The sequence below is a fragment of the Mustela nivalis genome (genome assembly GCF_964662115.1).
Source record: "Mustela nivalis genome assembly, chromosome: 12".
Lineage (NCBI taxonomy): Eukaryota > Metazoa > Chordata > Mammalia > Carnivora > Mustelidae > Mustela > Mustela nivalis.
The window spans coordinates 13,360,070-13,375,622 of NC_139031.1; the positions used below are offsets into that span (position 1 = coordinate 13,360,070).

The window sequence follows — 15,553 nt, forward strand, 5'->3', positions numbered from 1 at the left end:
AATCAGCTCAACCAAAACCCCCAGGGTTGTTGGGGTGGTCACAGGGGATACTATCCTAAAGGGACAAGACTCAAATAGAAGACCAGAAAACAGTTACCAACTGGTACTTACTCCGTAAGCAGCCCCAGGGAACAAAGGTACATGTCTCTTAGAGTCATGAAAGCAAGATACATGCCCGTAGCCTGCGCACACAAGTCCATAAAGCATAAAAGGAGGTCCATGGGAGCGCTGTTTGCTGGAGGCCATGGCGTGTCTCCCTCCCCCCCCCCACACACACACTGAGGAGTGGGGACAGGGATGGGCAGGAAGAGTGGAGCCCCACTCTCTGTGGGAGCCCCGTGACGTGAGGGTCCCTAAAGCAGAGCGCTCAGTGAAAAAACCAAAGCAGGGAACGGGGACAAAGCCATCGGGATAAGCGAAGGCTAATGCACACGAATACACAGTTTGCAGGAACGCGTGCCAAAACAATGCAAGTTAAGGACAATGGAATGGTTGTCTGTTGGGGAGACAACGGTACGAGGATACAAGGGAATAAATACACATGCAGAACACGTGGCAGCGTGTTCCCTATTTTCCACGGCATCTCAGAATGAACACACACGCACAGAGAGACAGAGACAGAGATGGAGACAGAGACAGAGACAGACAGAGGGAGAACATTCTGAAATGGCGGTAATTAGTAATTACGGGTCGCAACACGGATAATCCACCGTGGGGAAGTGAGCAGCTCTCACCGATGGCTGTGTTTCCTGGGGAATACGTTGGGAGTAAAATGCTATTTGTTAGATCAGTGTTTTCTCTCAGAGCCTGCTCTCTATATTCTAGTCCCAAGAGACATTCTGAAAACAAACAAAAAAGGTTCTGTGGTCAAATAAACCCTGCGTGCTAAGCGTCTCCCTTGGAGGTGTTCCAGCACGTCAGTACGGGAAGGGTTCGGAGAAGCCCCACGATCAAGAGACCTGTGTTCCTTTGACTAACCCAGTGTTTCTCGCATTTGACCAGGGGGGAACGCCCCCTTTTTTATTTTCCATGTAACGATTATTATTGTCCGTGGAAATGGTCCAAAGGACACTCTGTGGGAAACAGCACGTTAGATGGTTGAAGGATGTCGAAGGCTGAGACTCCAGAAGGCCAGAGACTCGAGATTGCAAGCACACTCTGGGACTCACACCTCCCATCTCCTTCCTAATGCGGCTCCGTGCCTGGGGTGCTTTGTCCTGAAGTCACCGGGGATCCCATATCTCATCCATAGCTCCCGCTGATCGCAGCAGAGATGGATCTGCCTTTCCCTCTGCCTTGCTCCCCTCCTCAGGATGGGGGGAAGGACCTTTTTGTCTCCAGAACTCCAAGCCCACATTCAGGGATGAATGTCAGTCGTGTCTTATTCCTTAGAATGGACCAGTCCGTCGTTCACTTCTGCTGCTACAGGATGTTTCCTGGATAAAGTTCTCCCTCGCGTTTAGACCTTGTATTTCTGATGAGCCAAATCACTGTCATCATTCACTAGGGCCATTAGAAGGATTGTTTGTTTGTTTATAAATTCCATCCCTTTCCTCCCCCACCATGACCCCGAGCACCTACTTCCTCCCAGGAACCCACTTCCTTAGCACCATGGCTTTGGTCTGTCTCCTCTCCCACACTGCCAAGGTCATGCTCTCTGTCACTGTCCCAAAGATCACATTGGCCTAGCACACCCTTGGCCTGTACTCACTCCCTTTCTCCATCTCAGCCAAAACCCCATAACTTCCTCCCGAGCTTATGCACCCGGGCACACCATCTCTCCTTCACGGGACCCGATGTGAAGGCCTTCGGCCCCTCTCAGTGAGCGCACACTCTGTGCAGAGGTCGCAAGGACCGAGGGGGACTTCCACGTGCCTCCTCCAGCAAATCGTCACAAAGCAAGGCCATGATCTTAAAAAGTTCCTTGAGGTGTGAAGTCCAGATAGGGAAGGGCCAGTGCCCAGGAGAGGAGACGTGGCCTCGTGAACAAGTGAGTGGACGTCAGCAGGAGTCCCAGACACTGAGGACTAAATTTATGTGAGACACAAAGGCTACAGTGACCTGGCGAGAAGGAGGAAGCTTGGAGGGGCTGAAAGCAGAACCGAAAAGTAAACACATAAATTGTGAAGGGTTTGGCAGAGAGTGAGATAAGAAGAGAAGGGGCTCCGGGAGGGGGACTACTGGGAATTTATTAAAACGAACTAAATTGATGGTGCAGCTCAGGCATTTGTTGATAACAGGGCTAGTCTGGTAAAGAATGTGCCCGCTGGCTTATAGTCAACAGGAAGCTGGGGCAAGATGACTGGGGCCACGCATTCCAGTTAGAAATGTGTGGCTCACACTGACCAGTTGGGTTCCAGAGCACATGGGGAAGTTTACATTTCTCCTGGGGTTCACTCTCAAGGTTGGGAGGCAAAAAGTAACGGCCACATAGCCACGGTCAAAGGGAATAGTAAAGCATTGGGACAGAATGTTGTCCACATGTAAAATGGTGCAGTCAGTACGGAAAACAGTAGGGCATCGCCTCAAAAATGAAAAAGAGAATTACCACATGGTCCAGTGTTTCTGCTTTGGATCTCTCCATGCGAGAACTGGAAGTGAGATCTCGAATTGCTACTCGCACACCCACGTTCATAGCCACGCAGTGCACAATAGCCCAAAGGTGGGAACAGCCCAAGGGTCCACAGACGGATGAATGGATAAACAAAACATGGTTTATACTTAAAATATCATTCAGCCCTAAAAAGAAAGGAAATTCTGACACCTGCTACAACGTGGGGTGACCCTGAGGCCATTATGCTCAGTGAAATTAGTCCGTCACAAAAGGACAACTGTGGGATCATTCTGCTTCTTTGAGGTTCCTGGAACAGTTGAAATCATAAAGCCAGAAAGCAGAATGGTGGTTGCCAGAGGCTACAGGAAGGAGGTCGGGGGAGGCTTTGTTTCATGGGTACAAAGTTTGTTTTTTTTCCAGAGGAGAAGCGTCCTGGAGATGGGTGGTGGTATGGTTACCCAGAAGTCTCAATGTACTTAATGCCCCAGAATTGCACACTTAAAAAGGATTAAGATGGTAAATTTGACATTGTATTTTACCACAAAAGAAGAGCCCTCCAGTCAAATGTCCTCCATGCATGCCGACCTCAACACCTGGGTCAGACCAGGAGTCGGGGACCCACTAATCCCACAGCCACGCGGTCCGGAGGCACAAAAGCCCATTCCATCTATTACGATGAAATCTTAATTCTGTGGGTGTCGGTTGTGGGGTCTCGGACACTGAAGCCTGTTGTTCGTTAACAAGTATAGATATGGGGGTGGGCAGGACTCCGGATGTTAAGTGTCCATTCAGGAGACCACATCCTAGTGGGATCCTGGGCTAAGGAGAACAAAGAACTAAAATGGTCTGAGGGACCCAGACTCTAGCAGAGACATCTAAAACTTCAGGGAAGCCGTTAAGAATCTTTAGGCTGGAGTCCTTCGGAAGGATCGAGTAGCCACGTGAGTCACAAGGGACAAGCTGTAGTCTGGCGGTGAATCTGAGAAGAGAACTTGGAGAGTTACAGACACGTCTCAAAGGAAAGTGGCCACTCAACAGTGGCCTCTCTGGAGGTTCATACCCAGCGAGCACTGCATTAGCGTTGGAGAAGATGGAGGAGATGACCCTGATGGGACGTGGGTTTCCTTCCCAAGGGGTCCTGTTGGGAAGGGCAGTGACCATGATCAATAACCAGATGCCCACTTCCCCTGTAGCCTGAGGAGTACCAGGCGGTGCTGGTGGGTGTTGGAACACAACAAAAGACCACACTCACCACGTCCACCTACCACGTGGCGACGGGCCATCCACCAGCCAAAGGCCCAGGGCAGAGGTTATAATTTCCTCTTGAAACAGGGACAAAGATAGCATCATTTGCTCACGGTGCCTCCTTAGTGGTTCATGTGGGGAGCCTGGGCAACGAGTCAGAGTCAGGCCTTTGTCAATACGCCAGTATACTGTGAGCCTCACTCGGAGTAGGAAATTTCATATAGTAGGTTGCAAAATTCTTACAGTCTGGGGGTGTGATGGGGGAGAAGTTGTGAGAAGCATGGTCTTGAGATAAGAACAATAATCAAGGAACTTAATTTTAGTAATTAAGTTGCTACGTATGATCATGCTCCAGGCATGCAGGCATCCTAAAACCTGGCCGCCCCTTGCTAGGAATTACTTTGTGTGCCCAGCGGCAGAAGTCTCCCACTTAAGACAGACCAGGAATAATTGCAATACATAGTAAAAGACCCAAACTCTAAAAGATTTAGGGGTCTTGAGGAGGAAAGGAGAATATGGTCCATTTTATTTTTTCTTAATAAAGACTTTATTTATTTATCTAGAGAGAGAGAAAGAGAGCATGGGAGTGGGGGAAGGGGAGAAAAATCTTTAAGCAATCCCTGCTCCCCTCAACCATGCCAAACGTGGAGCCTGGCATGGGGCCCAATCCCACCACATGAGATCATGACCTGAGCTGAAACCAGGAGTTGGTCGCTTAATGGACCATGCCACCCAGGGGCCCCATGTGGTCCATTTTATTATTTTTTAAGAGGTTTTATTTATTTGAGAGAGAGAGCACAAGCAGAAGGGAGGGGTTGAGGCAGAGAGAGAGCAGACACCCCGCTGAGCAGGGAGCCTGAGGTGGGGCTCGATCCTGGGACTCTGGAATCATGACCTGAACCTAAGGAAGATTCTTAACCAACAGAGCCACCCAGGCACCCCTAAATGGTCCATTTTAAAGATAAAATTTGATCATTCCCAAAACCTAGTAGAATTTCAAACGTGTGAGACGATACGTGATTTGTTTGTTTGAAAGTTGTATATATCCAGAGTTAATTTGGTGTAGTGATTTAGGAGTCATTGTAGTGTAGTAGGAGTCATTGTAGTGATTTAGATGCCTTTGCCTTCTGCCCTATGTAGCAAGATTCAAAACTGTTCGCCCTTTTTTTTTTTTTTAAATCATTCAAGGGCTCCAGGAACTTGAAAAAAGTTTCTCTGCTCCCAAAATTGGGACAAAGAAGAACTTGAAGCTCTGTGTGAATTCGGAAATTTGCTCCTTTGAATTTAGAAATGACTTTTTTTTTTTTACATCGTGAAATCAAACATAGTGTGTCATTCTTATTTTTGGACAGAATAGGGATGCTATTTGCATTCTCAATTAATTAGGGTTGAGAGCCATAAGAATTGGGTAAGCGTGTGCAAATTTTGAGAGTATCTGTGCAGAAGAGTTCTCGACAGAAGATGTCTGCTAACGCCATGTGTTATCTGGACCTGCTTCCAGATGGGAGAATGCCTTGGCAAATGCCACAGTGATTCATGACTAGGTTACATAATTCTATTTTGCATTTTGGGTTGAACAACTTGGATTTGTTGCAGGTACAATTCAATTAAATATGGAATTTATTATTTGAAAATATTAGTTGGAAATAGAGCTTTCATGCAGTTTTAATTTGAGATGTTCTACTGTTCGGGGGCACACTGGTACAGGGCTGTCACCTGAGGGATAAAGAAGTCACTGATGCCGTTATGTGGTTGTCACTGATGAAGGGTGAGCTCTCTTCCGTCTTGAACCCGCTATGCTGGTAGATTTGGGGAACGCACATGAAGGAGTGTAAAACTGAAAATCTGAGGCTGACTTTTCCCTGCCTCTGAGCCCTGCACTCTTCCCAGCCAAGTGCTTGTCCCCCACCTGCAGTCCCAGCCCCTCCCCAGATGTGGAACAACCCCAGACATCCCGTCCTCAACCTTGATCTGCTGCCCCCAGGATGGGTCTCTTGTCCCCAGCTGGCAGCAGGGACTGGGTCTGGTTTCTGCATCCTGGACCTCACATTCTGCTCCCAGTCTGAGGACTGAGCACCTGTGTGTGAGCCCCTGTGTGTGTCCTCAGGCCTCTCCCCCGCTGATGCCCTGCTTTCCTCCTCCCAGAGGCCCATCTCAGGACCCGGCACCCCGTTGTTGGGGCCTCATGTCCACTGACAGGTCTTCCTGATTTCTGCTTTTCTGGATGCCTGATTCTTGTCCAACTGACCTCCTCTTTGGGCACCCTTCTCCTGGACTGTTCACAATGGCCATGTTTGCTGGAATGGGGAGCTGCCAATTTCTTAACCCTTTAAACACTGTGCTTTGCTCATTGGCTGGAACCTCCTCCATCAGCAACCCCAGCCTGGTCAGTTTTCCGTACCTGGCCACCCCAGTGAATGTCTGGGTCATTCCCTCTGCTGCCCCATCCCTTGGAAGCACACAATGATAGCCATACCTCACCAAGACAGAGTTTTCCCATGAACTACTTAGATATTGACCCTCAGTGCAAAAATAGTGCCGACAGATGTTTTAAATTGCCAGCCCATATATTCTGTTAACACTTTTTCGCTTGAAAGATTCTGGGTTAAGCCTGGGCAGTAATTGTCATAATGCCTGAACTTGTGATTTTAAAGAAGCAACAGCAAGGTATTCTTGGGCAGCAAGTGCTGAGTGAGGAGCAGGATGCCCTCCCCCCACCCCCCCGCGGAGGGACGGTTTCAGCTTATATTCTATTTCAGCCACTGATTTTGTCCAGGGGTCTCATAGTCCGAAACCACCATAAAAACAGGGGCTTATCACATTTTCAGTGATGACTGTTGGAGTCGAGCCATTGGTTTGCAGCTCCCTCGTTTAGAGCTGCCAAGGGTTTCAGGTATCATCTGGCCCTTTGGTTTTCGAATTGCTCATCTTGACTTACTAGTGGTTATGAAACCGATTCAGTGAGCCGTGACGAACTTGTATTTTTTGTTTTGTTTTGTTTTGTTTTCCAGGAAATAATAGAATAGGTCAATGTGGATCTTCCAGTAGTAAGATGTTCTTTTGTAAGACTTTTATTTCAAGTGTGCGTGTCCTGGATCACCATGCAAAATGTTATTATTCACCAAGGCTCATAATTCAAGTGTCGAAGTCACTGATAGAGTCCATATCCCTCATTTTATTTTGAGAAATCTGGGGCTTCGAGAGGGGAAGAGATTGGCTTAAATCCATCAAGGTAACAAGGGGGCAGATAGGGGAGCTGGAGCTGGAATGTGAACCCCAGTTTTCTCCTGTAAGTTGGCATGCTCTGTTTGATGTTTTTCTATCCAAGAAAGGGGAATTCATACAGGCTCCTGATTTTTAGGAGTGTGGGTCCGAAAGACCTGGACAGTAGGAGTCATTGAACTGCGCAGTAACCCCCACCGATGGGTTGTCATAGAATGAGAATGGGGGAAGGGAAGTGGTGAGAAATGGTGTGTTAAAGAAGAGACTCGAAGTCCAGAAAAAATCAGTAAACATCAGAAGGGTCTTTGGATGAAGACTAGGGAAAAAGAGTACTCTTAAGTCATAAGGAAGCCTTATAGTAACTCAGGTGTAACAAGAGACTGTGATAGGGATAGGAGAGGTGAAAAGCAACCTCATTCAAGAGAAGTGGGATGCTAATAGAATCTTCCTGTCCTTTTGGGTCTAGATTGCCTATTTATCTTAGGACAACTGTTCCTTTGATAATTCTACCTATTAGGCTACATGCTTCAGTGGGTGGTAATTATCATGTATTTTCCTGCTGACAACTTTCTTCCTTCTCTTAAAGCCCTCCTAAGAAAAAAAAATCAGCCAATTATATTCATTTTTATAAAAAAAAAATGCACCCCACCCTAAAATGCAACACCAGGGTAATTATTCATTAAAAAATGGGCCCTTGCAAGTTGAGTGTTAGCAACTGATCTCTTTTGACCTGCGAGAATACAGGTATTTAACTCACAGACTGATTCTCAATAATTATGGCATGCAGACCACCAGGTCTCATATTAATTTTGGTTTCAGACTCACATCACTTGAAGATGGTGATCCTAAGCTTTGTTTTCCACACTTTCTTCAAAGACTCAACTTTTACCAAGTCAGGAGACCCAAATATTGCCCCCTCCGCCCCCTATAAGTTGCCCAGGTGTGAGTCTGAACACTTCTATTTTCTTGAACAAAGCAGCCATGGGTTCCAGCCCACGCCATACTCTGCCACGTTTTCAAGTCCCCTGTGTTCAAGCGTCTTGTATTGTCTTAGAGAACAACCAGGGGACACAGGGCTGTAGCAGACTGAGTCCTTCGGAGCCCTTTCATTCCCAGAGTTCTAGGTCTTTTCAGGTCGGCCAGCAAACGTCCTGCACGTTGATGACAACAGCCATCTGCCTGCATTTAAGCCAACCCATCTCAGCGCCATCCTGCTGCTGCACGTGTCTAGCACGTGAGCTCACTGGCTTGGAGCTCTCACGTGCGAATGTTCCAGACCCTACTCTGTTCGAAGTGCTGGCTCTCCTGAAAAAGCATTGAAATGACCTTCCTGTTTTCGTTGCTTTCCCATATGCATCCCAAAGTTCTCAACTTCCTCACTGCCTGGTGACAAGGTGCTGTTAGTTCATGGGTGCTGGCTAATTAAATAAAAACGGTGCTAAAAACCTCCAAGTTGGAAGCATATGAGACACCTCTACCTCCCATGGGCATGAACCTTGTGTCTGAGTGCCAGGTCTTTTCTACCAAAGCCTTATTTGTTTGCTAAATTGATTTTCTTTTTTTTCAATTTGGGGACTCAAGGATCCCTGAGAGATTGCTTCAGATTTTGAGGCTTGCAAAGATGTTCTGAGAACATTCTACTGCTGGTAGGTACCAGAAGGTACTGCGTTCATGATATCCACATGAGATTATTTGGTGGAGCGCTGACATGGAATTAGGAAAGGGATTAGTGCACAGAAGTCAGAAATATGTAGATATGGGCACTAGTAAATGATAACAGTGATATTCAGTTGGAAAAGGATGACTTTCCAGATGGAACACTACCATCTGAAAAAAGTAAGAGTGAATGCCTCCTCCTACCCTTACTCTCAAGTAGATTCTCAAGGTATTAAATATTGAAATTTTTTAGATGAAATAAAAAACACCAGAAAACTGGAAATTAAAAGCATATATTTTTTGAGTAAGATCCAAAATGTAGAGACCATTAAAATTGATTGAATTCAACCATTAAAAAACCAAATGTTTTCTGATTGGAAAAAAAAAAACCACAATAAATGAAGTTAAACAATATATAGGAGAAAATATTTGCAATGTATGTTAGATGTAAAGGGCTATTTTCTTTAATATGTGAAGAGCTTCTACAACTAATTGGGAAATTGGGAAAAGATCACTAATCCAATAGAAAAGTGGCAGAGGAGTTTTCAGGAAAAAAATGCTTTTAAACATAAACAAAGAAAATGGATTTTAAACATATGAAAGATATCCAAGCTTGTTCATCATTAGAAAAGTGCAAATCAAAACTACCATCAAGTGCTAAAGACTTAAAATGATGACCACCACATGTTAATGGCAATCACGTGAGAGAACCAGGTGCTCTCATATACATATTTATGAGAATGTCTATTGATATAACTCCTAGACAGAGCCATTTAAAATAAAATTAGAAGTGTAGATAATCTTTGACCTAATAATTTGTTTTAGGAATTTATCCTACCGACATACTTACATAAGGTAGCAATGATGTATATACAAGAATATTCACTGCTATATTATTTATGAGAACAAAATATGTTCATCAATTGAAAACTTAATTTTAGAATTCAGATACATCCATACAATGGAATCCTTAAAAAACAGAATAGCAGTTATGGGGCACCTGGGTGATTCAGTCATTAAATGTCTGCCTTCGGCTCAGGTCATGATCCCAGAATCCTGGGTTCGAGCCTCACATGGGGCTCCCAGCTCAGCAGGAAGCCTGCTTCTCCTTCTCCCCCTGCTTGTGTTCCTGTTCTCACTATCTCTTTCTCTGTCAAATAAATAAATAAAATCTTAAAAAAGAGAATAGCTATTAACAAGAATGAATGTACTGAAATGGGACAATTTCACAAATATCATTAATGAACAAGGCAAGATAAAGAACAGCATCTAGCATATATTATCCATCTGACTGTTAGGAAATTGATAGCAGAGGTTTCTTCCGGGAAAGAGTGGCTAAGGGTCCAAGAATGGCGTCAGTTTCACTTTCTGCTGAATACTTGTTTGTACTTTATGAATTGTGTACAATATGCATGCTTACCTACTTACAACATACTATTCCAAGGAGGGTATGTGAGATCACTGTACAAATCTGGCTTGTTAAAGGGATATAGGAATGAGGGGGCAGTAATGAAACAGACGGGTGGAGAAGGATGGAGGCCAAGAAGCACGAGAATCAAATTCAACAAGAGGGAGTAAAGTTTATACTAGAAATCAAGGGTCAAAATAAAGTAAGGGCAAGAAGAGATAGAGACGGAGCTAAAAAGAACAGCTACAGAACTATCCCTTAAAAGACATCTAAGAGAAGGGTAAAGAAGCTTTGGATAGGAGACTGCAGGAGTCACAAATGAGCTAAACTTAGGTGCCGTAAGTACTTAAAAGTAATTAATAGGAAGAGTTTAATAAAGGCTTGTCATCCCCTGGATTATCAAGCCAGTTACAAATTGGAGGAAAATCATCTCCATCCTGTTTCTATCCAATTACAAGTGTCTGATGGTTATGGTGATGCTGTTCTTTTAGGGTTTAGGAAGGAATACAAATCCAACTGGGGGCTCACACTCAGACCGAAGGAGCTAACCAGTAATCATTAACTGACGGCAGGTTGTCTAAAGCTGTAAAGCCTCACTTTCTTCCTATTATGTTGTCAGGGGTCCTACCGTGCAATTCAAAAGAGTTCAAACCAAGTATTGTGAATAAAAACTGGATAGGTACGCGTGCCAGTCCATCTGCTTTACATTCAAGTTCAAAGAAGGCAGAGACAACATGTGTAGTTTTATCTGCACAGCGCGTGGCAAAGCAGGCTACATAATTAGATACTTGGTAAAGACATTTTGTTCTCGGTGGTGGTGGCGGTGACAATAAACAGTGATGCTGTCAACCCTTCTTGGCAGAAAGCTTCTCGAGCAGTATCTTCCCCATAGCAGGGAGTGGGAGGGAGGATGGATAAGGAGCCGATCTCCAGTTTGGGGACCCAGACTCCGACTGAGTTGCTATGATAACAACCAGATAAAAAGCATCATGATCCCCATATTTGGCTTTCAGGTCCAGAGCAGAGAGGAGGTCCTCTCTGCGCGCGCTTCTCCCAGCACGGAGTAGTGTCCCGACACCCAGCAAGGCAGTGCCTCTCTATATGGCATCAACAGTGTGGGGCTTCCCTTGTCAGATGCTGCGTCGATCTATCATTTTAATTTTTAAGAGGACCAATCTGGGCTTGGTAATATTTTCTAAAAAAATAAAAGTAGGGGCGCCTGAGTGGTTCAGTTGGTTAAGCCACTGCCTTTAGCTCAGGTCATGCTCCCAGAGTACCGGGATAGAGTCCCATATCGTGTTTCCCCTGCTCTGCAGGGAGCCTGCTTCTCCCTCTCCCTCTGCCTGTCCCCCTGCTTGTGCTCACTCTCTCTGTCAAATAAAGAAATAAAATCTTTAAAAATAAATAAATAAATAAATAAAAGTAGTGAGGGGTGCCTGGGTGGCTCCGTCGTCTATTAAGCGTCTGTCTTTGGCTTGGGATGTCATCCCAGGGTCCTGGGATTGAGCCCCGCATTTCATCGGGCTCCCCGCTTGGCAGCAAGCCTGCTTCTCCCGCTCCCCCTGCCACTCCCCCTGCTTGTGCATGCGCGCTTTCTCTCCCCAAAATAATAATTAATGGATAAATAAATATCTTTTAAAAAATAAATAAAAATGATCTAAAAATTAATATAACTTCAACTAAATCACTGTATAAAAGAAAGGCTTTTTACTGAACGTAGTTCATCCTTGACATTCCCAACTGCTTAACCAACTGAGCCACCCAGGGGTCCCCATCCCTTTCATTTCTAAAGGTGAGCACACCGATTCTCATCAAGATTACAGCGCTCAGGCCGGACTTGGCCCCATCACCGTCTTGACTCCAAATCCAGGAGTGGACATGTTTAAAAAGAAGTCAGCATTTTATGGCTCACCTTTTTCTCTAAAGGAGAAAAATGTTGGCAGTCCTATAGGAAGAAATTATTTCATCCCCTTTCTTATTTTCTCTTTTCACCAGAGGTGGGAACAAAGAGTGGAGATGATACTGCAGTTTCTGTCTCTACAACCTCATCAGAAATCAGTCTCTTCGATTCCCTTTTTCTTGAAATGAAAATGATAAATGGTGTTAAGTTAGTTAAAGTTGGGCTGGTGGAGGTGATTAGACATCCTGTTGTCAAAGAGACTAATTTTCTCTCCCTCCTCCCCTCTTTCTCTTTGCCCCTCACCTCTCACACAGGCATGCACACCACACCAGCCACAAGTTAATACAGTGCCCTTTAAACTCTTCATCTGACATTTTTAAATTATTTTAAAATACCCAAGTGCTCTACTCTGAAAAATCTGTACCAGAAGAGTACTCCAGGGGATGGATTCCTAGAATTCAAACTTAGAGAGGCCTTTTCCTAAATTCTAGGGAAGCTGCTGTCATTCTGAGTCACTGCTATGTCTCAGTAATGTATGGGACGGTCTCCAAGGTCAGTGTCAAGTCAACCACAGATTGAGACTGTTGGGAAGAGAGAACTGGAATGAGAACTTTGAGAAAGCAGTAGAACAGCACAAGAGTAAGAGAAAGGTAAATGGGTTAATCCTTTGAGCCTTTATTAAGTATCTATCATACTTAAAGCAAGAAGTTATGCAAGTAAGAAAAAACTGAAGACCAAGCTAAAGGATATCTTAGAGAATTACATAGAGTTAATTATTATTGAAAGATGTGCACCGTCTCCCTGCCCTTCCATCAGAGGAACACACCTCCCTGCCCCATCCGTGTCAGGCCTGGCCAAGTGACTTGCTTTGGCCTCACTGCGGGCAGAGTGTGCTTCCTGCCCTGACTTTGAGTGGCCATAGAACTTGGTTTGGCCAATAGGATGTTATCAGACATGATGCAGCAGAAACTTAAAATTTTCTTGTGCTCTTAGGTATGCTCTCTTGAATATGTGCCTTCACCTTGAGAAGAGCCTTTCCTGGTTTCCTTGATATTCCAAGAAGGATGAGAGATACATAGAGCAGAGTTGCCCCACTTGAGCCTAAGTGAGCTGGCTGCCCAGAGGACCAGCAGATGCACCAGCAAGCCCAGCTGAGTTGAGCCAAGGGTAGCTTAGATTAATCGATTCCAGCCACTCCTTAGACATGTGATGAATAATAATTTATTGTTTAAGTCCCTGTATTTTAGGTCAGTTTGTTCTGCAGCAGTAACAAACTAATTCAGAGAGCATCTAGTATGACAATTTATTACTTTTGCAGGATCATATAGCAAACTGAAGGGCAGTGAGAACAACTTGGCCAAAACTTTGGCCAACAACTTGGCCAAAACTTTACCCAGCCATAACTCCCAGGTAGGGCCTTTTCCATAAAATACAAGTCAGTCTTTTGAAAATCGTCACTGGGAGAAGAAGCATCACGGATCTTATGGATAGAAGGGTTCCCAAACCAGTGGACCCCATTAGCGTGTACATTAGGAACACAACGGAAGTTTACTGCACCTAACACAGTGGTCACAGACCTGGAGGTCTGGAAAAAAGCTGCTAATAATCACCCCATGGCTGAGGAGGAGCGGTACAGAAACAGACTAAAAATGATTAGGACTCCAGTGTTGAAAGACGCACGTTGAGAATATGACTCAAATCTGTCAAATCTTGAATAAAATAATTGGTTTTAACATATGTTTGTTCACCAGATTCTGGAATTTCATTTTTTTTTTTTAAAGAAGGAGCATTATCTGAGACATAACAAGGGAAAATTCAAGAAAAAAAGAGGGCTCTAGTACTTTACATGGCAGAGGACTAGGGTGACCAGATGTCCCAGTATATCCTGGACAGTCATCATGTCCACTGTTGGCCTGGGATAATTATTAATATCGCCCCCTTTCATGGCCAGCACAGTGTACTGTATTGGATGGCAGGTTATATGGTCATGCAGCTGACGGCATATTTTACTCACAGAATTGAACCAAATGGATCCAAGTTAGGTTTTGGTAAGTTCATGAGAAAAGACCAGTCATGGATTCTCAAGGCAAACTAAAGTGAGGCATGGAGGGCCCCTGTGTCCAATTGCAGCAGTAGTGCGAGATGGTCAAGGCACCCAGGGTCTGACCTAACTGGTCAGGGTCTTAAAGGCTGGGAAATGGTGTTCTTTCAGCCTAGCATGGGGCCCCCTTGGGCAACACTGGGGCCTCCTCCAGGAGCCTCATCTGTACAGTTAGGCCCTGGCTTTGTGGGTCCTCGAAAGACCGAAACGCACGCAACATCCCCATTCTGGTTATTACTTCCTTATCAGAACATGCAGAAATCAAGATAAATGGTAGAAAAGTGGAGTTCCCTCTTACCCACACAGAGGTCCGTATAGCTTTCTGAGCTCCATCTGGCTTTCCCAGAAACCCTGCAGAAAACACATCACTATCGTAAGAATAAGATTCAACAGTATTTCAAGTATTCAAATTTATTCAGGAAAAAGTCCAGAACCGTGAGAACACAATTACATAAACAATAAAAAAATAATTCAAGTTCTATTGCTTTCAAGTACTTTGAAGTATTAGAATAAACAAATAGCTTTAAAAAACGTATTGCCAAGGAAAAATCTCGGTCAACTCTGGTTTAATGGATGGAAGGAGATCATCTCTACTTAAAGTATTTGCGTGGAATTGCTGCTAAAATATTTGAAAACTGTTTGCTTTCTCAACTATGTTAACATTCCCCTCTGCAGTGTGGTTTATATTATTATTAATTTTGGCAAAGCCCCCTTTGACAGCCACTATGTGTGTCAACGCCTGCTGAATCTATCCGAATTATCACAAATTCTGAATATCATGATCCAAGTGAAATTTTTGACTAAAATCAATGGAGTCAGAACATAAGAACCTTAGAGTAGCTTCACATGGGACAAAACATTAGACACATTTTGTCATGGGAAACAAGTATACCTGGAGACAGATGTCAGAAAATGCCACACCCACTGTGCTGCAGGGTTGGGGTCATGTAGTGGGGATGGGGTTTGTGTGCAAATATAGACGGAGGAACTGTAGGGGTCAAGGTCTGGAGATTGCTAGATCCCTGTGTCATGGGAATGCAGTATAAAGGAGACACAACTGAGGCGTGGGGGAGAGGAGACAGTTGGGAGGTGGCGGGTAGAAGACGTGGATGTCCTTAATGGAAATACATCCCATCCTTAATACATCCACTTGCACAGTCTAAGCTTGCCATACATCAAGGAAAGCTTCTATGAATATAAAAATAGTCGCTGAAATTACTATGTTCTAGAAGGATCTTGGCAAGGTTTGTACATACAAGGATGACGAGCTGAAAAGGAGCATATGTGGAAATTACCAGAGGCAGGAGCACAGTGTTCTCTTCGTATCGACAGTTCTACTATTTTTCCTCAGAATGTTAGTACTAAATTACTCAACTGAATACAACTGATCATTCCCTCCTCCCAGAAATATGTGAAATCTATTTATTTTGAATTTCCTCTCCAGCGTGTTGTTCTCTTTTGACACTT

At 44.6% G+C, this 15,553-nt stretch overlaps 1 protein-coding gene and 1 long non-coding RNA gene across 2 annotated transcripts in view; one reads left to right on the forward strand and one right to left on the reverse strand.

Moving 5' to 3' along the window:
* The window catches only part of TBXAS1 (thromboxane A synthase 1), a 165,272-nt gene that overhangs the window by 95,789 nt on the left and 53,930 nt on the right, over positions 1–15,553 (reverse strand). The window contains exon 4 of the mRNA XM_082693906.1: positions 14,385–14,437. Within this exon, the coding sequence (XP_082550032.1) occupies positions 14,385–14,437 (53 nt within the window). The remainder of the gene's footprint in view (positions 1–14,384; positions 14,438–15,553) is intronic.
* Positions 1–15,553, forward strand: part of LOC309845683 — a 170,185-nt gene that overhangs the window by 74,590 nt on the left and 80,042 nt on the right. The gene's annotated exons all lie outside the window — the stretch shown is intronic.